At 36.0% G+C, this 24,487-nt stretch overlaps 2 protein-coding genes across 6 annotated transcripts in view; one reads left to right on the forward strand and one right to left on the reverse strand.

Moving 5' to 3' along the window:
• Positions 1-112: 112 nt before the first annotated feature.
• Positions 113-4,824, reverse strand: LOC108049893 (kelch-like protein 1). Of its 2 annotated transcripts, none has more exons than XM_017131285.2 (4): positions 4,218-4,824; positions 2,396-3,245; positions 1,613-1,975; positions 113-1,207 (listed from the first exon to the last, which is right to left on the reverse strand). In XM_017131285.2, exons 1-4 carry the CDS (start codon positions 4,395-4,397, stop codon positions 747-749), a joined length of 1,854 nt encoding a protein of 617 aa, XP_016986774.1. In that variant the 5' UTR covers positions 4,398-4,824; the 3' UTR covers positions 113-746. The 2 variants fall into 2 exon arrangements, with proteins under 2 accessions (XP_016986774.1, XP_016986775.1); XM_017131286.2 differs by lacking the exon at positions 4,218-4,824 and adding an exon at positions 3,723-3,848.
• A 645-nt stretch (positions 4,825-5,469) lies between these two features.
• Positions 5,470-24,487, forward strand: part of LOC108049862 (serine-rich adhesin for platelets) — a 45,755-nt gene continuing 26,737 nt past the window's right edge. For all 4 annotated transcript variants that reach the window (XM_017131228.2, XM_017131230.2, XM_017131229.2 and 1 more), the window contains exons 1-2: positions 5,470-5,662; positions 6,745-6,850. The gene's annotated coding sequence lies outside the window, so the exon portion shown is untranslated. The remainder of the gene's footprint in view (positions 5,663-6,744; positions 6,851-24,487) is intronic.

Genomic DNA, 24,487 nt, shown 5'->3' on the forward strand with positions numbered 1-24,487 from the left:
TCATTTTTTGTGTTCTGATTATTATTTATTTTTGAAGATCCAGGTAATTATAAAAATATTCCCAGAACACTTAAATCATTTTCAATTTACCCCTAAAAACATGTTAAAAAAATCATTTAAAATTTCTCATTTATTGCCATAGACCTAAAATACAGAAGAATAAATTCTTTATACACAATTATTTACCCTAGAAGGTCCTTATTTTCTCGTTTCAACGAATGTCATTTTAAAATAATAAATAGGGCAGTATGTATTCTTAGAAATTCAAGCTAACCATGATTTACTGAATGAAGATGGTTTATTAGTTTGAAAATGAATTAAATCAAGTTAAATGTTGAGAAATATTGACAGGTCGTTTCGACGAAAAAGGACACTCTGGGGCTAAGGACAATCTTTCTTATTTTAGTCTATACAGTTTAAGTACATGTTGCCTTGTTTATTATCATTCAAAAGCGAAATGAAGGCATATGCGGTCTATACATATTAATTACAATTCATTTAAATAATTTAACACTACATTAATATCATTTAAAAGCGAAATGAAGGCATATACGGTCTAAACAGTTTTCGTTGCCCGTGCTTGGCACATTTTTGTCACTGTGCAGTCATCACAAAATCTCGCATGTAGGTCTACGCTAGCTACACATACTATGTATATATTTATATGTATAAATATCATGAGAATCGCTAAATTCGATGGGGGAGGAGGGATGACGTTGGAGGGACCTAAGTTGTTTATTCATCCATTAGAAATCGCACATGGGCACATAAATGGCCGCACACGTGGATTCCCACACATCGTTTGGTGAGTCCCACGAGTCCTTTTCGCGCCACCACTCCTTGCTGTCCAAGTCGTAGGCCATTGTCTCCGCACTGGCCCGATCGATCGATTCCGTAGAGTCCAGTCCGCCCACAAAGAATATGGTCCTGCCCATCGCCGTCACGCCGGAGTAGAATTTCGGCGCCGGTATCTGAGTCTCCACGCTCCACGCATTGCCCTCGATGTCGTACGCATAGATGTGCTGCACCAGCACTCGCGACTCCGTCAGACTCTCGTGCCATCCGCCGCAGGCGTAGATCCGATTGTCCACGGCCACCAGGACGTGGTCGCAGCAGGGCGTGGGCATCGGGGCCAGCTCCTGCCAGAGTTCCGCCTTCGTGTCGAAGACCCACATGCTCGCCAGGATGTTGGCCAAGTGGATGCCGCCTGTTGGTAAATTACACTCAATTAAAATGGTTGATAAACTAATAAACCTTCTTAATCTGCTTGTAAACGATATAGAGGCAGCGTAAAATCCCAAAAAGTATTAAGAAATTTATCTGAGAACATCGTTTACAACCAGCTATACAACATTTATGTATAAACAACTACTTTTTACTTTAAATACAAGTTGAGCTGTTAGTAATCTTTGCAGTGGCATTCTTGCAAAATTAGTACTTTTTAAGCATAAAATCATATTTCTTAATTGCCGCTGCATCGTTTACAACCAGCTTTGGTTATTGTAAGTAAGCTGTTAGCAATTGTTTCAGTGGCAGTAAAGCATAAAATCATATTTCTCAATTGCCGCTGCATCGTTTACAACCACCTGAAGGCTAATGATGATTGACCCACCAGAAATGTACAGTTTATCGCCCACAACGACGCCGGCATGCTGACTGCGATTCTCCTGCAGGCTGGGCATATAGGTCCACACATTCTGGGCAATGTCGTAGCGCTCCACATTGGATATCATGCGCAGCGCCTCCTCGGAGTTATCGTCGTCCAGAATGCCGCCCACCGCATACAGATGCTGTTTGCCCACCGCATTTAGCGAGAATCGGCAGCGATCCAACTGAATGGGAGCAATGGTCATCCAGGCATTCCTCAGGGGGCAGTAGCAGAACCCAAATGGATGGATATACTCCTTCAGACAGACATCGTAGGCCCCGCCGACGATGAAGAGTTTATTGTTGAGAACGGCAGTGCCAAAGTTGCCTGGAATGCAATAGAATTGCAAGACTGTATTATTCTCAATGCAAGTGTTCGATGTTAGTCCAAATGATGATGATATTAAAAACCACTGACACTGTAAATGTAATAAATTCTAGTGTTCATGCTGATCGTAATCTATTTGATAGTTGTCTGGAGTGCAAAATAACAGGTAGACTGTGTTATTATAAGGTTGGATGCTAATCCTAATGATGATTAAACTATAAATTCCAATGTTAATGCTTATCGTTTTGAAAGCGATGAAGGAATTCCTAAACAACTACACTGATGATAGTTCAAAAAGCTAATGATACTTTAACCCACTGACTTTCTTTTACATATGTGTGCTAAGCTAGCACTAATTATGGTTATTATCAGTTCTAGAGCATACTAAACATACATCTTTGTGGATACCTATACACTTACACTGATCGATGTGCGGTATGGCGGTCAACTCGTACCAATTCATTTTGGTTGGCGAGAAGCACATTATCACATTGGTCAGTCCCTTCCACTCGAAGCCCCCGATCTTCAGCAGGCAGAGCTCCATGCCGCGCATGTTCTTGGGTCCCTGCGGCAGTGATTGGTCCTCCAGGGGCACCACTCCGTTGATCAGGCGCCCCATATACTCCTGTTTGATGCGATTGTAGTATGTGGTGGGCAGTTGCAGTTGCTTTCCCTCGTCCAGCGAGCAGTTCAGGTGCCTCAGTTCGTCCATGGACTTGTAGCTGATGTGCGGCCAGTTGATCAGCCTGAGCAGATCCCCCAGGACGCTCTCCTCCAGCTGCTGCTCCAGTCCGTAGCTGCACACCAGACGCACCAGCTCCTGTTCGGCCACATCGATGGGATAGTTGCTGGACAGGATGAAGCGCAGCTGATCCACCTTCATTTCCTTGAAGTCCGACGTAGTCGCAAACTCCTCGAAGTGGGCGCATATATAGCGGTGTGCTCGCTCCGATAAGTCCATTATGCCATAGATGTCGGCCATTCCCGCGATGGCCAGGCAGTTTTCCATCTCGATTTTGGTGCCCAGAAACAGGGTGCACCGCTCGATCACCTCGCGCACCTGGACGTGTGTTGCTGCCGCCAGGATCTCCTCGATGTTATCGTAGTTCAGTTCCAACAGCGAGGTGTATATATAGTCGATGATCGAGCCCATCGCCCGGGCGGTGATCCCGTACAGATTAATCTCGTCCTTGCGCGACTCGATCATGGCACAGTCGGCGAACATGGCGCAGAAGTAATCGCTGCTGGCCGCCAGGACAACGCGGTGAGCCTGCAAAAGGATAATTTATTATATGGTTTTTAAAAGCTTATTTAAAATCAAATTTTAGTTTTTTTAAACGGGAGATAGAACCTTAGCTATGCTTATTATTGAAGTTTTAAAGGCGATACAAACGAGTTTTTAAAATTGTATACTTTTGCCACCAAAAGTACAATTCGATATCCTATAAAATCAAGTCTAATAAAACTACAATCTAAAAATCTTACGTCACAAAGTTGAAATAAACTATTAGGTAATATAGAAACAAGTTTTCGAAAATTTTATTCAGGTCTAATTTGATTTTGAAACCTATTCAATAGGAAACCGATTCCGGGAATCCCTAATTATATATAGCAACAGAAGAAAATGCGTCATCGCCAGAAACACATTAATTTTTGTCATGGACTTGTTTTCGTTTTGTATTATTTGGCGAGAGAAAGTAAAGATGAGCATTTTTTTTTTGGTGTCTGCGATTATCATTTTGCTTACCATCTAAAACCTATAACTAGTCACCTTACGTCGATGTCTCGTGCTTTGTTGTTTTGAAATATAATTAATACAAACTTGCCAAACTCCGGAGTTGAATCAATATATCACTGCTAGTGGTCTTACGAGATGTTTTAGGATGCATACGTATCCATCCGGTTTAATAGAAATCGTACGATTTAATATAATAACTAAACTAATTTGTGTTTTGAAGTTATCTAAATCACTCTTGGGATAGGTAGTTTTAATGCAATTTTAGACTATTGTATGAACACTAAGATTAAATGCAAAAGTATGGATTTATAAATTCATTTTATGTTTAGTTAAAGATATATTCCTAACTATTAAAAATACAACTATACAACTTTGTTTGGGTAATTTATATCTTCTGACCTACTTTGATAAGCCAAAACTGTCAGAACATATGAAGAATTATAAGGCTCACAAGGACGAACACATTTTATGGGTTCTCTTTTCGGTAGGATGATAAAAACCCACCTTGAATCGGTGCTCCTCGACGATCAGAGTGACGTCCGTGAGTTTGTCCTCGGTGCGGAGTTTGTTGAGTCCGCGGAGGAGGGTTTCCTCCTCGCAGGATAATGGATTCGCAGGACTTTTCGTTGCACTCGCTGCCGACGTCGCTGCCGGCGTAGCTGCTGGCGCTGGCGTCGCTGCCATGTCGGTGGTGTGCAATATAGATTACCGATTCCCACGGCTGTTATGTTAATCTATATATATGTGAACCCAAGGTTGGGGAATACGTCTGAAATTCTGATAACAATTTCTTGCGATTACGAATGGATGCGTGAGCGAGAAGGTACGATAGCGTAAGCGAGAGGGGGGGGTTGAGGAGGGCAGCACTTTCTGTTTACACTCGCGGCCAGCTGTCCAATAACCGTTATCCACCGAATTGGCCAGCAATTAACGCACAAATAATCACAAAAAAAATAATACAATTTACACTAAATAAAAATCAAGGTATTTTTCGTGCGTTTTCACTGCTTGTTGCTGCCTCTCTGCTTCTGCTTCTTTTTGTTTCTTGTTTCGTTTCGTCTTTTTTTCTACTTCTTCTTTTTTGCGCAAGCAGCAGGTTGGGAAATTAGGAGCGCTATGCACGTAGCGATCGGTATGATGAAAGTAAGGGCCTATTTGCACTTAGCGAGTACATACTCCCCGGTTAGCGAGTACACCCACCATTATATTTGCTTTGTAAACATCGATATCAGCGATTTCTTGATAACATCGTTGTCGCCGATGCCGTTTTCCCACCTCTAGTTCACTCGTCAATCGAAAAACATCGCACGAACATCGAGTGAAGAAAATTCGACTTTTGGGAATACATATGTATTTGGCGGAAAATATCGAAGCCATATCGATGTTTAAAAAAATGTTATCAAAACCGTAAATAGAGTTGAATCGATTAATTTACCACAAGCGTTGTTTATGTAATTCTGTAATGCTTGTAGATTTAAGTAATAAATATATATATATATATGTATTTATTTCCTATATGAGTGCTTTATATATATCGGCAGATTAAAAAGCATTTTTCACAGTGCTATGATCAATGTGCATTTTGCATAGTGTAAATAATGACTTATAAAGGAAGTGGAATTGTTAAGAGTGCGCAAGAACAGAAGAGATACTTTCGATAATAGCTTAAGATGGAAGAACATCGATTGTGTCCAGCTAACTATCGATATAAGCGATATTTTAAAAACATCGATGATACTTGTGTTGGCATCGGCACTTCACCACCTCTAGCTGGTCACTCGACAATCGAAAAACATCGGACGAAAATCGAGTGAAAAGCGGAGAGCAAAGTAAAACAATAAAAAAGAGAGTAAAAACACACAATTAATTAATTATAATTTGCCCGAAAATACAAAACAGTGTGTGCGCGCGCGATCACTTAATTTTGAATTGTAATTAATAAACGCAACGTAAGTGGAGGCGACAACAACAACACAAGTGTGGCGTGAATTTTTTTCTTGTGAAAAGGAAAAAGGCAAAAAGTGTAATAAAAAAAAAGTGAAAAGCAAGAGATAAAGGAACAGGCAAACAAAAAAAAAATAAGAAACGAAGAAAGGTCAAAGAAAAGAAATAAAAGTCAGCAAACATTTTGTTTTTTTAGCTGGTTACAATAAAATGGTTTATATTTTTTGCCGCCGCCGACGACGCCAAAAACAACAACAACGTTGACGAGAGCAACAGTCGGAAGAAGAAGAAGCATAAGCGGCCACAACAACAAAAGGAAATGCAAATGCAACGTGCATGAAATTGAGATTTTTGATGTATTAGTTTTTGTTTTTTTTTTTTTGCACAGATAGCATTTAAAAATTGTCGCGTTGTTGTTTTCTTCTCTTGTCTCTTTTTGCACGCTGCAACCTTTAAAAAAGAAGAAGAACAGAGCAATTACGAAAGGAAAGAAAAGAAAAGAAAAGAAGCTGTGTGCGTGTGTAGGTGTTTGTGAATGTGTGTGTTTGATGTGTGTGTGAGCGCGCCACATGAGAAAATACCAAAAAAAATAAAGCAAAACAAAAAATGAACCCAAAAAAATAATCCACAAGGAAAACATTAAAACACAGCGGAGGTCACCATAATAACACTATGTTTATTTTTAATAAACTACAATCATATGAATGTTGTTATTTTTATAAACTATGTTTTATTTATTTACATTCGGTCATATAATGAAAATACATAAATTGATAAAAACACACTTAATTGTTTAAACTCTGAAATTTGTTGTTTATTTTTTTTGTGTGGATATTTACATATTTGTTTTGTCAGTGTTCTTCAGTGAATATTACATTTAAAAAATTGTGCTATTATTCTGACCGGAGCTGTAATATTTTTTTTTGGCTGCCACTGACTCACGTTTCATTGATAAGAAGAAGAAATACCATGAAAGAGGGGTACAAAACTAGAAAAAAAATAGAAAAGGATTGCGGAATGTCCTAAAATAAACAAACAATAAATCGCCCTATCAGCTCTCTTCATTTTTATTTGTGTTTTTCTCTAGTTTGCAAAAATTAAACGATATCATAAATATATAAAGGAAACCAAGAGGAAATCAAAAAGAAATAAGAATTTATAAAAAAAATAGCTGGAATCATTCTGAATTTTCGGTAAGTTTCACACACATTTTTGTTTATTTTTCAATAAAACAATTGAGAATCAGTACTTATACCTCCTCTTTGTGGACTCTCTTTATCACTCTCTTCCTTTTTCCCTTACTTCGATTTCTTCCATTTCCCGTTGTACGCTAGCAGCGAAAGTTGTCTTCCTGCATTCAATTTATTTTTTTCCTTGCGCCCTTTTCTCTTTTATTAGATCTCTTTTCTCCTCTGTACGGAGAATTCCTCGGATTCTGCAAGAATTCGCAGAGAAAGTAAAGCAGGATTAACTAAAGAACTGATAAGTGATCATGTTTAGAAAAACAAGTTTTTAATCCGTAAAGTTTTGGAAATAATTTGAATTTCTTGAAAATAAAAACTATTTGAAGTGTTTTTTAAATATTTCGGTTAAATGTTCGATTGCTAAATAAAAATATATAATTTAAAATTAGTTTTTAAATTTTCATCAACTGTTAGATCAATTCTTAATAACTCATTAATTGAAACAGAATTATAATAAAAAAAAAGCAATGTTGAAATGAAAGAAAGAAATTACCATTATTAGTAATTCTATAATTGCCTACATATTGAGCAATTACCACAAATATAGAAAATTACAGTATAATTTTTGTGGAAAGCCAGCCTGTAATTTGAATTCGATATTCAATAGCCATTACTTGATTTGTTGCATTTTCGCATAAAACAAACAGCAATTTTCCAATTTTCGCAGTGCAATTTCCGACACTTTCGCGCTACTTTTACCTTTACCCTTACCTTTTTTCCTTTTTAATTTCGTTGACATTGCCCTGAACTTGAGGACAATAGGCAAATTAAACAGATAAACAAACGAAACACACGCACAACTGCTGCAAATGGTAAAAGTCAATAGATAATTACGTATAATGAGCAAAGAATTACGTTGCTCGATTGGCAATTATTGCAACAATAGTTAAATCCATTACGTGTTTTTTTCCTCTCTTATACTGGCTAATAATAACGGGCATTTCGAACTCGGTCCGAATCACGAATTGTAAGAAAATTCAACTTTATTCGCCGGACTTCGGTTACTGTTACTGTTATTACCACTCCATGGGTTAATGTTTTTTTGTATTTTTTTTGTCTTGGTCAACACGCAAGAAGCAAAAGTAACACAAGAAAACCAGAGGGGCAAAGAAATAAAAACAGCAACAAACAGAAATTACATAAAACCTTGAAATTACACTAAGAGAATATAGACATGTAAAACATATAACCTGTGGCTTAAAAGGAAACAAGTTTGAAAAATGTTTTCAAAATATTTATCAAACTTTAAAATCATTCATAATAATTTGATTTATTTCTATTATTTGAATTACATTAGCTTCAAATTAAAGAAAACTTCTCTCGAATTATCCAAGTTCTCTTAATGTAAGTCTTGTCAAATACGATAAAAAGAATAAATATGAATAGGAAAAACCTAGGTTCGAGAGTTCAATCCTTTTTGTTTTTTTTAACAAATTCCTCTATAAATACCAATGAGAAGGATTCAAGCCCTGAATCTTTTTTTTTGTACAATAGTCTATCTTTTTTTGATATCAATATCCTTCACAATTCACTACTGAAATTCCTCGCAGTGTGCGGATGGGGTTGGGGGCCTGGGAACCGCTGTCTTCACCTTCTGCTTTAAGCCTGATGGAAGCGGTCCGAGCACGAGCCGCCTTAACCCAACGTGGGGCAAACGAACTCCAACTCAAAAGTCCGAACCAAGCCGCTTGATTAACCTTCTTTTTTATTACAATATTTTCGTTGACTCTTTTTCGTGTGCTTATTGCTTTTGTTTTGGTCGTGGTTTCAAGGCGGCCACGTTCGGGATGGGAAATTAAATGCACTAAAATTACTGCACCCAAAAAAGTAAAATAATAAAATAAAGAGAATGGATGTCGGGGGCTAGATAGGATCTCGATCTCGGGGGCCAAAGCGAAGAGAACAGAGTTCAAGGGAAGAGAGTCGAGATGTGGTTACAGCTGAATGGGCATGGGCTTCACTTTACCAGTACAGTGGGTATCAAAAAAATTGGGTATTAATTGCGGCATATTCGGGCAGAACCAGTTTTAATTTATCGATCAGATTTAGTTTATGCCTATAATTCTTTTATTTAATAATTAAAAAGAACGAAACCAAGAACAATGATCCTTTTTATTAAAATAAAGCCATTAAATCGATTGTAAATTACTTAAATAATAATACATAACTTTTTATTTAATACACTAAAAGTGATGAATAATTAATACAAATTCTTCACTGATTTAATATAATTTCATTTTTTTAAAAGTGCTTCTTAATCATCTTATATTAAAGTAAATATCATTTTGTTACGTAGAAAATCAAGTTTTTCACTTTGAGGGTGCATATAAACAAATCATTAATTTTCTGCCGTGCTATGCATTTTTATTCAAATGTTATTCAACGTATTTTCAATGCAATTCTCTATTTTGCAACACCCTATGAGCCCCATATACTGTGTTTTTATTTATTTACTTATTATTTCTCCTTTTTTTTTGCAATCTATTACTCATGTGTTGTTGGTTCGTCGGTTAATTAAGCTCAAACATTTGTCAACAGCTTGTCGTTGTTCTTTTTGTTGCTTTGTTTGGCTTTGTTGCAAGTCGCGTGAAAATTACAACGTTATACAATTTAAATACTAGAATTAACCACTTGTTATTGTTGCCGTGCTTGTTGTTGCATGACGAGAAAGCGCCGGGGAAAAAGTGTAGATGACATAACCCCAAGCATAATACTAATATCAGACAGTTGCGATCAGAATAATAGAAACGTTTCGCGAATAACAAGTTCTATAATTAAATATACCAATTGAAACCATTTTGAGGTGAAGATACCTAAAATAGAAAGGTTTAAATATTTGAAGTTTACATTTTTATATTATGATTACTTTGAGATATATTTATTTAGGGCACGTCTATATCAGTAAAAAGTCACATCCAATGTTCAAAATCAATGTTTTTATTTGCATTACCGATTAAGTAAATACAACGCTATCGTTGCATATATTTTTTTTTGTTTTATTGCCCTACTCCAGATTTGTTTTTACTGGAAAAAAGAATGCCAAGGTCGTTGCTTATTTTTATTCACTGTCTTCGTTCTTCGTTCTTCGGCCTTCTTGTTCTTCTCGTTTCGCGATAACAGCAGAATAAGGAAGTTTCTAATGAAATGACAAAAACTTTAGAACGTTGAAATGCGGCGGAAAAAAGATACACAAGAAAAATAACAAGTGCGACGTAAAGCAATCGAATTTGGTTGAGTAAAACAAGTTACCGCCCCGTTACCACCCTCTTTTCCTCAAGAACCGGAAATGAGGCCATCAAGAACAACTTGCAAAGCTTTACACAAAAATATTTAACATATTTCGCTCATGTTGATTTTTGCACTGTATCTGACAGCTTTTTATCGGTTGCCAAGCCACATTGCATTCTATAACTATTGATATTTATGGGTGGGCAAAGCTACAGCTGTGCTAAAGATATAAATAATTTACAACTGAAAAAAACTAAAACCTTTGTTTAAAATCTTCAGGTATATGTAAGACCCTCTAAGGTGATAGACAATTCTATTATTATTAAAATAGAATTGCCTTTAATTGATAAAAAAAATCTTTTTATGATGTAATATTTATTTCTGAGACTTTATACTGAAAAAATCTGTTTTCGGTTTCAAACCCTCAGGAATACGATCCTCTGGGGCTTTATAAAATTCTTTGAAAATATATAGCTGGAATGTATGCGCAAATTGAAACATTGACCAACAAATCGGAATGCCCCTGAGTTTGTCCTCTAATCTCTAGAACTATAACCCTCTGAGGGCTTTGTGAATTCTAATTCTGAAATCGTGACTTAACAAAACCCAATTGGAGCATTGCATTGATCTGCTATTTGTCGCCCCTCGGAATCGCTTAATATTAATATTGACCGACAAATGGGAAGTGCAAACAAATTGAAATCGTCGTCGTTGGCGCAATTGTCTTGCCTTATCATTGCCGCCTGGCCGAAAGCAAACAAAAGCCAATTGCAAAAACAGACGGACGGCACTTGAAAAATGAATTGAGCAAGCAAATTGCAGGGGGAAACGAGAATTCGAATGTGTATGGAAATGGAAATGAAAATCGGAAAGGGAATACGATTGCGTTTGCGAATGGGAAAAGGGGTGCCACTTTGATTGGGATTTTGGGATTGGGTTGTTTACCAGTTGTGTCGAGTGAATCGGACACCTTTCGTGTGTCCTCGCAATGTTCAGGTGCCTCCCAGGTAAAAGGGTGTCTAGTGATTGGGCTTTGTCCACCTTGTGATTACATTTCACGCCCCAATCCGAAAGCCAAAGGCCGGAAGAGTCGGAAAGGAAATGCAGCAGGAAACAGTCAGTCATCCAGCTGGCACTGAAGCACTGAAAGAAATTGGTAAATCTGGTTGTTAAATACAAGGGATTCCTATACATATAATGATTTTCTAGGTGCATCTGCAAATGAACTTCGAAACTAATTTTTGAAAATTTGGAAAACGGAACACCCAAAAATACAAACCAAAAATTAAGCGCAGATTTTTAGAGTATGCCACTTCAAAATTGGAGAAAAGTTATGGTCTTAAAAATAATGGTTTTAGGTCACTTTTCACCAGACCCATTTTTCTCAAATTTCAAAAGGGGTTTACTTCATAAAAATTAAAAAAAAATCGACCATAAATAAACAACTATGTTTTGAACACAGATTTTTAGGGAATAACCACAAGCTTTTAAAGGTATACCACTTCAAAATCGGATGTCTGTAAAAAAAGTTATACACTATACATCATAAAACCCAAATTTCAACTAATAAATACAATGTTGGTTTTTTGGGGTTCAGGGGAGGTCTTTTTAATATCGCTTTTCCATAATTTTACTGGATATCCTCTGAGTGCCTCTTGTTATTTATTAACGTGTAGACGGAATACAGATTCAACTCAGGTTCAGACTCATCAACGTCGCCATTATCAACTCGAGCGTTGTGATTATCCTCATGATTGTGGCCCTGCTGCTGCTGTCATTTTATCTCTGGCCTCTGTTTTGGGTGGTTCGGGTTGCTGGGTGGATGGGTGGGTGGGGGAGGAGTTTTGGGTGGTTGCCCGGCTTCTGTAGAGTGGGTGGTGGGTGCTTTCGACACGTGCGACGGGCGCTAAGTGGGCGGCTATGCGCTATCTTTCGGCCCGCCAGCCGTTTCCTCTTATCATAAAACAAAGGCGGGAGCACAGGGAAAAACAACAGCAGTGTCTAAGCTCACATGAGAGAAACATGGTTAATACACTTCTATTTCTCCATAAAGATCGTTAAAATTACAAAAATTGAAACTAATGAAATTGATAGTTTTTCTAAATACTATATTTAGATTTTTTTTGTGTGATTTCCTAAAATTTGTCAAACATTTTTAAAAAAAGATTATACAATGCTTTCGATATTTTGCTATTAAAAATTAATTTATATACATTTTTAAAAATTTATTTATTGATTAAAAAAAATGCAAATTAAGAAAAACATTTCAAAAAAACAGTTACAAACCCCGCTATAAAACCAATAAAATAAAATTTTTTAGGGTATAAAAAAAAAGAAGTACAACACTCAGACAAACTGAACAAACAGAATATCGTGGAAACCGTGAGCAAAATAGGGGAGGAGAAGGGATACGGAGTGTGAAGTAGCATTGAGCGATAGCGGAGAACAAGCGAACGAAAATGCGTTGGAGGACAGCACTTGACTACAACAACTAAAGTCACAAAAACAGCCTAGGTGTGCATTTAACAACTCAGTGCCATTAAAAAATGAGGGGTCTAAACTTGTTTTGGTTCCTTTTTTATTTCAGCTCATAGGTCAATCAGTATTATTTAACTTAAATATTAATATGAACTCCTTAGTTTTACCAGACTTGTGAAATATAATATACAGTGAATATATAAAGCATTTAAAAACTAAATTCATAACCACAAATGCAATTTGTTTTATAAAGTTTTAAGAATTGCAAAGGCGTCTGAACTCATATTTACAATAATGAGGTTAGCAATAAACATATATTTTGTTATAAAATAAAGTAATAAAATTCAACTTTTATACGACGATTAAAATTGAAAATTGAAATGGTAATGTTTTCGTAAACTCCCTTTTCTCACGCCTTCTTTGCTCAGTGTATGCTTAGCGGCAACAGTAGCCGTCTCTGTAACTGTTACTGTTCACCGGTGACAACAAGCGACAAAAGCAACAACAAGAGGCAGTAAGCACAGCTGCAGGGCAGTAAAATATCGATCGGCATTGTCAAGAGCAGCAGGCTGAGCGTCGGAAAATGCGGGGAAAATTCGTGGAAAAGGGGGGTGCTACTTCGTACGGCTGACATTCAAATTAGAGGGCGGAAAAGTGGGGGGAAAGCTCCGCCCAAGGAAACGAGCCAAGGAATTCCAGCGAGTGAATGAAAATGAAAAAGCGAAAGGAATTATGAATGAGTGTTTTAACAACAGCTAGGTATGTAGGTTTAATGTTTAATTCAAAATTTGTAATATAGTTTTCATGTGATGCAATTACACATGGCTGAGCAGAGAAAGATTAATCACAAGGTTAAAATCCATAAAAGGAGTTAAAAAATTATATATTTATATTTAAGAAATCTAATACTTAATTTAATACTTAAGCATTGTTCCAAATTACATTTTTCGTTAAGAAAGTGGGAGAGCTAGCACAAGAAAATTTCAATTGAGTTATTTAAACTCCCTTCCGATTTATTCACCTCATTCAATAGTCTCAATTCGATTGCAGCCAAGAAGATTGCTTCATTCTGCAAGGATTGCATCGCACAGATAACTTGATTTCCTTCCTCTTTCCCTTTTCCTCAAATGCCCCTTGAAGTGTACAGGAAATTGCATTTAAATGAATCAATAGATAAAAGCTTTTGCCAATTGCATTCGCATCTATTGCAATGAAGCAGGGGGAATCCCTCGGTGCACAGTGCAAAAAAAATTAAGTTAAACATACAACAATAAGTGTTGCAATCTTATCAAAAGGAAATCTTATCAAGTGTCAGTGAAGAAGCTATATAATATTCATAGAAATGCTTAGAACTATTAAATAAACTAAAAAGAATGTTAGGTGTTACGGCTGAAGAATTCAAAAAATGTTTAACAAAAATAACTGATTTAAAAAATGATCATGATTGTATAAAATATATAAATATTTGGCTTAGTGTAGAATTGTGCTTGGTTTGGTGGGAGAGAGATGGCGAGAGGCCGAGAAGGAGACAGGGAAAATCTTTTTATGTGTGCAATTTCCGTTTCTTCTTCAGGGCTTTCTGCTCTTCTCCTCTCTGTCTTGTTCATTCTTCCTTTCTCTCCCTATGGCTCTTCTCTATTTTCGCAATGTAACGACTTTTGCGGAGGATGCGACAGATAACAATAACAGCAACAACAACAATGACAAGTCAAGGAGCCTTGAAGTTGCAGCTCCTGCTTCTTCTTCACCGTCTTTATGTATCTTTATGTATACACGTAAAAAAAAATGATTTACAAAAAAATGTATATTATTTTAGTAAAAAAAACACACAAATTTCTTATAGGAAACGGATTTCATGCATGGAAGCAACTCATTTTCGATCCCAGTTTTTTGTTTGAAAAAATTGTATTTTTTCTAAGATAAAGAATATAATTAAATATTATAAACTTTCACGTTTATTTATATAAGTATCAAATAATATTACTTTCAGTACTAGTTGTATTTTCTTTTTTAATTATTTAATTATTATTATCAAATTGTTTTTTTTTATATAATAAAATGGTTTTCTGTGTAGCTGTGACTTGGCAGTGACTTGATTTCAAAGCTGAAACTGAAGCCGGTTTGCGATGCTTTTTGCGGCCTGTTTTGTGGCCTGGTCCTTGAACTGTATCCCTCTCTCTCTGCCCCTCAGTTTATCCCCGATTTTCTTTCTTTTTTTTTTGGGTCTTCCCCTTGTGTAATAACAAAATAAAAAGCGAGGAAGCCGTGGCTAAAAAGCCAAGAAGACAGTAAAAGCCCGGTTTAAAATATAATCAACGATTATTTAGGGGAAAATGGAAAAACGTAAAATTATCTATTGTATTTGCCTATAAAGTCTTGAGGAAAATGCATAGAATGCACCTGATATCGCCATCGAATATCTGTTGTTTATCCTAAAAGTCTCAATATGTTGATGTTTAAAGCTTTAAAAGTAAGAACCACTATAAATTAAAGGCTTTCTTCGAAAGATGATTTTAATACATTTCTTTTGTAAATATTGTACCAGAACGCAAGGTAAATCTTCATGAAAGCATTATTTATTCCATCGCTCCCTGCATTTGCAAATTGCATTGAACTGCATCCAAGCGAATGCAAGTGAAAGAGACTACTGCCAAAGAAAGAAAGAGAGAGTGAGTGAGAGCGAGGGAAAGAGAGCGAGTTGCAACCAATTTATTAAATGCCCTGCTGTGCTTTTTCCTTTACATCTGAAACTGTACCCAATTAAACATTAAGAAATAAAATAAATATAATAAAGAGGGGAGATTGGGTGGCCTCCGTCCATTGCCTTTTGGTTAACCTGTTGTTTCACTGAGAAAAAATAAATCCATGTTATTAATACTAAGATATTATGATATTTATTAAAACAAAAGATTTAATTTTATTTTTACAATATCAAGATGATATAGTATTTTTTTGAAGCCCCGCATAAATCCTTTGGATTATGCATATGCTTGCAACCCTTGGGCGACACATATGCAACCCTCTTCCTGTTTATCCCCCAACCCCAATATCCGCCGCTTTTCACCCCCCTTGAGCCATGCTTTTACCCCCCCTGGTCGTGTTTTTATCTGCTCCCCGAATGTAAATTGCATTCTGAATACTCATTATGAAGGTTTTAGAGCTAGGGGGATTCCCTTTTGCGTGCGTGAAATGAGCAGGGCAGAGAAATCCCTAAGCCACCCACCTCCCCCTCGGGGGGTGAAACCAACCCTCGATCCAAAAACAACAAAAAAATACAGGAAAAAACCCCAGAACTCAAGCCAAAATGTCCAATCCGAACTTTGTGAGCCACCCTTTGTTGATTTTCATTCATAAATGGATTTTAAAGTGGATGCAATCTGGGCCCGAAAGTGGGTGGGTCCAGGGGGTGGTTCTGGGGACGGGGCGCGAGTTCGGGGACCGTTGCTATTATTAACATGAGTATGCACTTGGAGCCTTCATTATGAAATTAAATATATACGCCACCCCCGCACACGAAACCTATGTGTTTTCATGCTTTCCTGTGTGCAGTAAATAAAAAAAAACGCATAACGAAACGCTATAGCTACACACCTTTTCTAAAGAAAATCAAGAGCTTGATTTCTTCGATGTAAACGAATTAAAGCTTTAAATGCCATCTATGTTTAAACTTTACCCCATCCAAAAATTCAACTTTTAAGATAATTGGATGAAAACCAAATCCAATCAGGTTGATTAGCAAAATCACCCCGAAACACAGCACCCTTCCGACGATCCCCTTTGAATTGAACACTTTTCGGATTAGTACATCGGTCAGAAATAATCCTTGGAGAGTCACTGAAAACCATCCATCAAGTTGTCAAACCAGGCAGAAGATGAATGGAAGCCAGTTAAGGGATTACTTTTGGGATTCGTAACTGATATGATAAGTGTGGCGGATAAGTCGAGGGTTTATGTGACGGGTTCGCAAGTGATCTGATAATATTACTTGTGATACAGTGGTTGAGCTGCAGATTGGTGGCATGCTTACAAAAGTTTAAGGGGAAATGTTAAAATGTTATAGTTATTTATAAGACATCTGAATTCTTAATATTTTTATAATATAAAAACAGTTTGAGTTTAGTCTTTTTCTTGTTACAAAATTGTTATATATTGTTATAGTTTTTCTCTATCACACTCTACGGTTTTATCCGTTTTTTGAGGTCGGCCAAACTTCAAGTCATGCTTTAAGTCATTAAGTGAAAATTTGTAATCTCAAGTTTACCCAGCTCCTCCTCCAAACTTTCAAACCCCACCAAAGTTTCAGCTCAGGGCCTAAAACTTCTCACAAATAAAATTGAAAAACGAAATAACGGAAAAATATCGAAACTCCTCCCTTCTAATTGATGCACCGAAAAATGACTTTGCAATTCACTAACGAACTTTTCGGTAATTTAGTTTTGTGTGGACTTTTCATAATTCAAATTGGAAAACAGAGAAATAGAGGCTGAACAATATGATTTACATAGTGGAGGGGAATTGCGATTGCACCATGCAAATGATCACGTAACAAATAACAATTTTCAATTAAAAACCCAAATCAAAACCAAAGAACGGTATGAGACCGACAAAAAAAGAGAAAACAGTCATAATAATAATACAATCAACTGGAGAATATTCTCCATTTAATGAAGTCAGTGCAAAGATCTTGTGTCTGCGATAATTCGACATTTAGGTTCACTTCCAATTGAACTCAAGGAATCCATGTCAATGAGCAACATGAAAAAAGCCATACAAAAACAATACTAATAATGTGAAGTATTTTCTCCACTCACGTTTTGGGTACTTTTTTAAACTCTCAAAGAAAGTATTGTTATTGGTCGGTAAATAAAATATGTGAATGTACATAAATACATTTTTATGCTTTTAAAAACCGTATTTTGCAAAATTGTATTTTTATCATATTATGAAAAATAAAAAAAATAACCAATTTATTTATATTAGCAGTATAAACACAGAATTTTCGTTTGCAAATATAATATAAATACATTAAAAAGTTGTATTTAGGGTAATCGGTTGATAATTGAATTAAAAAATATTTTAATGTTTTTGATTATGTTGCAAGCGTTGATTCACAATAAATTCAACCTTTTTTTTATTATAAATCTATTGATCTTTCAGCAAGTGTGTATGACTTTTTCCCCATTTTCCGTCTTTTTATATGTTTTGCTTTGGCGAGTAGTCTCATAAATTGGTCAAAGGCCTGAATAATTGCAATTTAAATACTGCCAAAGAGAGGGGAATAGCAATTGTGGGGCAGGTCGTTTGCATACTCTCCTATAATTTAAAATTTTCCCTCATTTCTTTCTGTCGTTGCCAAGGGTCCACCCACCCTTTGCCACCCATGCCATCAGATCCCAACTTTAGTTTTTATATCAGCTACGCGCGCGTACAATATCATTTTCTGTTTTATATTTTTTTGTTTACTCTAGAACTGTTGGGTTTGTTTATTCTTTCTGAGGCCGTTTGTTTGTGCGTTTCTGTTGTTTTTCTATACATTTTCATTCTTTGGTTTTTCTTATCCTGGTTGCTATATGGTTTCCATCCAAAAATGAATAGGAATTGAAGAAAGTTCTGTGGGAGGTGTAATGGGAATTGTACATTTAATTTAGTAAGTTTTTATAGTCAACGATCATCTAATATTTATAGTATATTTCAATGACACAATCTCGTGACAAAATCTGTGGGTTTATTCAAATGTTTACGTCATTGAATACTCATGGGAAGACGACAATGTTTACACGAATTTATTCGCTTAAATTACATTTGTCAAAGAGCCAGAAAAGAAAGATCTACACGATCATTAATCATACTCGAAGAATTCAAGATAATGATTGAAAAAGCGGAATATATACGTGTGGCTTAAATAAACAATAATAGGCGAATACAAACAAACCATATATGTGGGATCTTTGAATTTAATTAATCATTAAAATGTATATTAAGTTATTTTTGACTGCTTTTAATTAATGAAATTGCAATGATAATTGCGGAATGATTTAATAATCCATATGAAATAAGTTCTAATTATCATAGTACAAGGTTGGTGCTTTAACCCTCAGCTGCCTTAACTTAAACCCACTTGAATCTGTGGTCGTGGTTGAAGACCAAATACAGATCAAGTTCATTATTCGTCTTCCCTTTTCTAATGTTTCATTAAATTTGGTTATTTTACTTATGCTACTGCTTAAATTGTTTGCCACATTCTGTAATGAACATTCCTCGGATGCTGCTTGATACACTAGGAAAAATAAATATGTAATATTTTAAGGTCAATATAAAATCATTTAATGTCAATCAAAAATAATATATGTTTTTTAGAGCTTGATTTACGTGATGTTGCTGCGTTGATTCTATGAATTCGATGTGAATAACCAAAGAAGAAATAATTTGTATTTTAATGTTTTCCAAATACAAGTGTTGAAATACAATACATTAATTAGCCAGCAGTACCGTTTAAACACTATAATTTAAATTTATTCTGTTAAGTCTTGTGAATTGCCTTGAACCAATTTTTTTGTTTTGTTGTTCTTTATATATTTGCTTAATTATTTTGTGGGAAACTTTTTTAGGCACGTCTGTTTGTCTTTTACCAATTGACAAGTGGGAAGTGTTCTTGAAAATGTATTTTTTTTGTTTCCTAGCCAGGCAGGATTGTGTTGTTTCCAGCCTGATGTTCTCATTCAGTTGTTCTTTTTCGGCCGTTTTTGGCGGTAAACCATATAATGATGATATAATACAAGCCAACTAAAGCACCCAAAACACGCATACACAGGCACGCTGGCAAATTGCGAAGAAGAAAAAGAAGCTTAGCACGCAAGCAATGTTCTCCCCATTTACACACCCCCACACCAAAAAAAAATTCTTTTCTCATCTCACAAAAAAAAAAAATAAAGAAGAAAAAGGTCGCTGAATGAGGTCAAGGTAGCACTTGCTCTCTCTTTCTGACCTGTATTTCGCTCTCTTTCTTTTGTGTATTTGCCATCTCTTTCTTCTGTGTATTTGCCATCTCTTTCGGATGGAAGGAGACGAAGAAGCACAAGATGAAGAAAATGTTTCCATTTTCCACTTCATTTATTGATTTGCCCGTCAGTTGTCAGAAATTAGATTATTAAGGCGTTCGCTCCGCTCAGCTGGACCAACAATTTTCCCGCCACTCCCCCTGTCGCCCATTGCTCACCGCCCATGTGCCGCCCCCCGCTGGCGGAAGGAAAAGCTGGGAAAAAGAAAGACATAAAACACATAACACAAACAAACAAACAAACGACGCTGCAAGAACATTAAATAAACAATTCGAAAATAAACGTAACAACAAAAAACAACAAAATTAAGTATCGAAAATAGTTAAGATCATAAACGAGAATTGTACCCTGTAAAACGATATAAAAATTCATAATTTATATCGTCTGATGTCATCTGATATTATTTTATTTAATTGATAATATGATAATGAACAAACTTTATAATGGATATTGAGTGTATTTGATTTTAAGGAATTAAAAGCGATGTTGTCATTATAATATAAATATTAATAGTTTTTCTGCATTTATTATTCATGTAATAATACTGTATTAGGTTTCGTCAAATAAGGGGAATAGGGTGGTAAAAAAGATCGAAATTTCTCCAGTAATCCAATATTTGAAACCCCCAAAAGTGCATGAGCCCAATACAGCCTGATATTTGAAATTTCGCAGGGTAAATAAAATGGAAATTGAAATTGTGAGTGACGCCAGGCCAAGACACATGAATGCCTGGGTACATTGCCTTTTCGGTGTGTATTTGTGGGTTGTATCGCCTTCTTTCTGGTTTTCGTATAAGTGTTTGGCTATTCCGATTCCGAATCCGAATCGGCGGCGGGGCGACACTTGGCAACAAGTTGAATGGCTCGCCCAGCACCCCAAAGGGGCTCTAACCCCCTGATAACGAGGTGGACAGATCAATATATGGACAGGTATAGAGGTACAGAGGTATTGCTATATAGCTACATAGTCTTGGCAATATGGGTGTGCATAATACACGGCCCAGCCGATGGTGATGTTTGTCGAATACTACCCGATCGCATCGGCAATCGGTCTTTGATGTGCGTCTGCCACAATATTTTTCATATTCTCCGACCCGACTTTCTCATGTTTCCCCGGCTTGTTTTTTGATGGATTCCGATCGGATTTGTGGGGCGAGAGGTGTGAACACGCCGCGGAGATAACCTTTGATATGATGGCGAGCGAGTGTGTGTGATTCAATTGGGTTAGGTCGGCGTTTCAATGGGTTACAAATCGTGCAATATGCATATAAGTTTTCTACAACACCTAACTGACTTTAAACATTAGCAGGTTAATATATTTTATACCTTATTGGCTACATAGTTTAGGTCCTCCCTCTCGAATTTCCCCAACTATCTTGTTTTATTGAAAATTCACAGCCAATTTACAAGTACTATCTATCTAGAGGTTATCAATTCCTTGATGTCTCAATAATCATAAATTCTCTTGAATTAAGGACTTCTATACCATGAAAATTTCTATAAAAAGAGAGTTTTTGTAAGGTTTCTATATGCAATTTTTATGCCAGTAACCCAGAAGTTCACGAAAGTTTAAAGTTATATATAATTCAAAGTTCTCCAATTTCTCAATGATCTAATTACGCTTGAAATTACAGAAGCTTGACCATAGTTTTTTTTTTATGAAGGAAAGTATAGTTTATTTGCTGAGCCATAGGTTCAATGCATATCAAATCTTTTAATAACCTCACACATTTCAGCCTAAAAATGCTGTTCCATTTTTAAGTCATTATACTAGACATTAAGAGGGTTAATATGAACTCCGATCGTCGCCAGCAATCTGATCGCCCGATTCCCAGATATATTTATACATATGTACACTCAAGTACCTCGTATATAGATTCAGCATATGATTTATCGCTGATATCGCTGTTTGTTTGCATTGTACTTTTGTTTCGCTCTCGTGTCAGCTTTATGTATAGCCACATATATCGCTTTTTTATCGACTTCCATTCCGCGAATTTGATAGACAAAGAAATAAAAATGGAGTCAATACGTATAGTCGTATTTATCTATAATTTCTTTTTGTTTTTTGTTTAACGGAGAGCGAGAAAAAAGCGAAGAAATTTTATAAATGTAATTGCACGTAATTGGATGCCCCCGCGTGTGTCTTTCTCGGTTTCTGCCTCGTTTTTTGTTTATCGATTCCAAGTTGGGCATACGAGCAAGCAATTTATCGGTTATCATATATAGCTATATATATGTGCACACATATATTATGTGTCTCTCTATATATTTTTTTTGCCTTTATCTGTGGACAGATATGGAATGGGAATGGCTATCGCCCAAAAAATTGTAATGGCAGGTGAACACTATAAACAAAAATAGAGATAATGGAAAAATTGTGAGTAAAGAGAAAACAAACTGATTTTATAATATCTTAATTGTGAAACCCTAAATAATTTTGTCAATAAGTTGTAAATATTAATACTCTTGATTAGGTTAATTTAAAAATAGAAAAACACTAGTGAAAAACTAATGTTTAAAAAACCATTAAAACAAAGTCTTCCATAGTTAAATATCAACAAATAGTTTTACCTGTAGATTATACCATCTTTTCCCAAAAATTATATCTAGTTATATTTGTATAAACGTATTTATTTATTACGCGACTTTGTTTCTAATTCGTGATAAGTCCACAGTCACAAATATTTTGTTTACACAATTATTACCTATATTTACTAGAGTTTATACTTGTATTGCTTGCCCTAAACTTATCTGGATTTCTGGGAATTAGTCAAAGTTTGTTTTCATTAATGAACTACTTAAGAAGCGCCAGCCAATTTTTTGCTTCAGTTGCTTCAACAGAAGCTCAGTAAAGTGTTTATTAAAAAAAAGTGTTGAATCTTAAGAACTTCATTAAAAAGACAATTAATAAAATATTGAGCGAAAATAAAGAACAATTAATTTAAAACGAATAAATCGTATCAATAAACTTAACAAGCTTTAGGCTAATAAAAAATACTAGCAAACTTTTCACCCTCCTTTGTATGAACTTATTCCCGCTACCCGATAACAATAAAAGAAAACAAGAAAGGAAAGCTAACTTCGGGCGGAGCCGAAGTTGATATACCCTTGCAGAATATTTTATAAATTATATTGTCCAAAATTATTCATATGATGTATTCTTAATAATCATAAAATGTCCCAACTTCCTAACTTTAAAAACACCAAAGTTATGTCATTTCCAATCGTTCAGTTATATGGCAGCTATAAGATATAGTCGGCCGATCCTTATGAAATTTGGTAGGTCGGATTGATTAGCCAAAAATAAAACCCATAGAAAATCCCAACTTCCTAACTTTAAAAACACCAAAGTTATGGCTTTTCCGATCAATCAGTTATATGGCGGCTATAGGATATAGTCGTCCGATCCTTATGAAATTTGGTAGGTCGGATTGATTAGCCAAAAATAAAACCCATAGAAAATCCCAACTTCCTAACTTTAAAAACACCAAAGTTATGGCTTTTCCGATCGTTCAGTTATATGGCAGCTATATGATATAGTGGCCCGATCCGGCTCGTTCCGACTTATATACTACCTGCAATAGAAATACAACTTTTGGGAAAGTTTCAAGCAGATAGCTTTAAAACTGAGGGACTAGTTTGCGTAGAAACGGACGGACAGACGGACAGACGGACAGACGGACGGACAGACGGACGGACAGACGGACAGACGGACATGGCTAGATCGACTCTCCTGGTGATGCTGATCAAGAATATATATACTTTATAGGGTCGGAAATGTCTCCTTCACTGCGTTGCAAACTTTTGACTGAAATTATAATACCCTCTGCAAGGGTATAAATATATCAGAGTAAAAAAGATGATATCACGACAAAAACAAGAAAGGAAAGCTAACTTCGGGCGGAGCCGAAGTTGAAATACCCTTGCAGAATATTCTGCAAATTATATTCTCCAAAATTATTCATATGATGCATTCTTAATACTCATAAAAAATCCCAACTTCCTAACTTTAAAAACACCAAAGTTATGGCATTTCCAATCGTTCAGTTATATGGCAGCTATAGAATATAGTCGGCCGATCCCTTTGAAATTTGATATGTCTGCTTGGTTGGGCAAAAATAAAACCCATATAAAGTCCCAACTTCCTAACTTAACAAACACCAAAGTTATGGCATTCCCGATCAATCAGTTATATGGCAGCTATAAGATATAGTCGGCCAGTCCTTATGAAATTTGGTAGGTCGGATTAATTGGCCAAAAATAAGACCCATAGAAAATCCCAACTTTCTAACTTAACAAACACCAAAGTTATGGCATTTCCGATCAATCAGTTATATAGCAGCTATAGGATATAGTCGGCCGATCCTTATGAAATTTGGTACGTCGTACTGATTGGCCAAATATAAAACCCATAGAAAGTCCCAACTTCCTAACTTAACAAACAGCAGAGTTATGGCATTTCCGATTAATCAGTTATATGGCAGCTATAGTATATAGTCGGCCGATCCCGGCCGTTCCGACTTATATACTGCGTGCAAAGGAAAGAAGGGTGTGTGCAAAGTTTGAATTCGATATCTTTAAAACTGAGAGACTAGTTCGCGTAGAAACAGACAGACGGACAGACAGACGGACAGACGGACAGACGGACAGACGGACAGACGGACAGACGGACATGGCTATATCAACTCAGGAGGTGATCCTGATCAAGAATATATATACTTTATAGGGTCGGAGATGTCTCCTTCACTGCGTTGCACACTTTTGACCAAAATTATAATACCCTCTGCAAGGGTATAAAAAGACTACGTTCCCAGCTTTTT

The sequence above is a fragment of the Drosophila rhopaloa genome, unplaced genomic scaffold (genome assembly GCF_018152115.1).
Source record: "Drosophila rhopaloa isolate 14029-0021.01 unplaced genomic scaffold, ASM1815211v1 contig_3, whole genome shotgun sequence".
Lineage (NCBI taxonomy): Eukaryota > Metazoa > Arthropoda > Insecta > Diptera > Drosophilidae > Drosophila > Drosophila rhopaloa.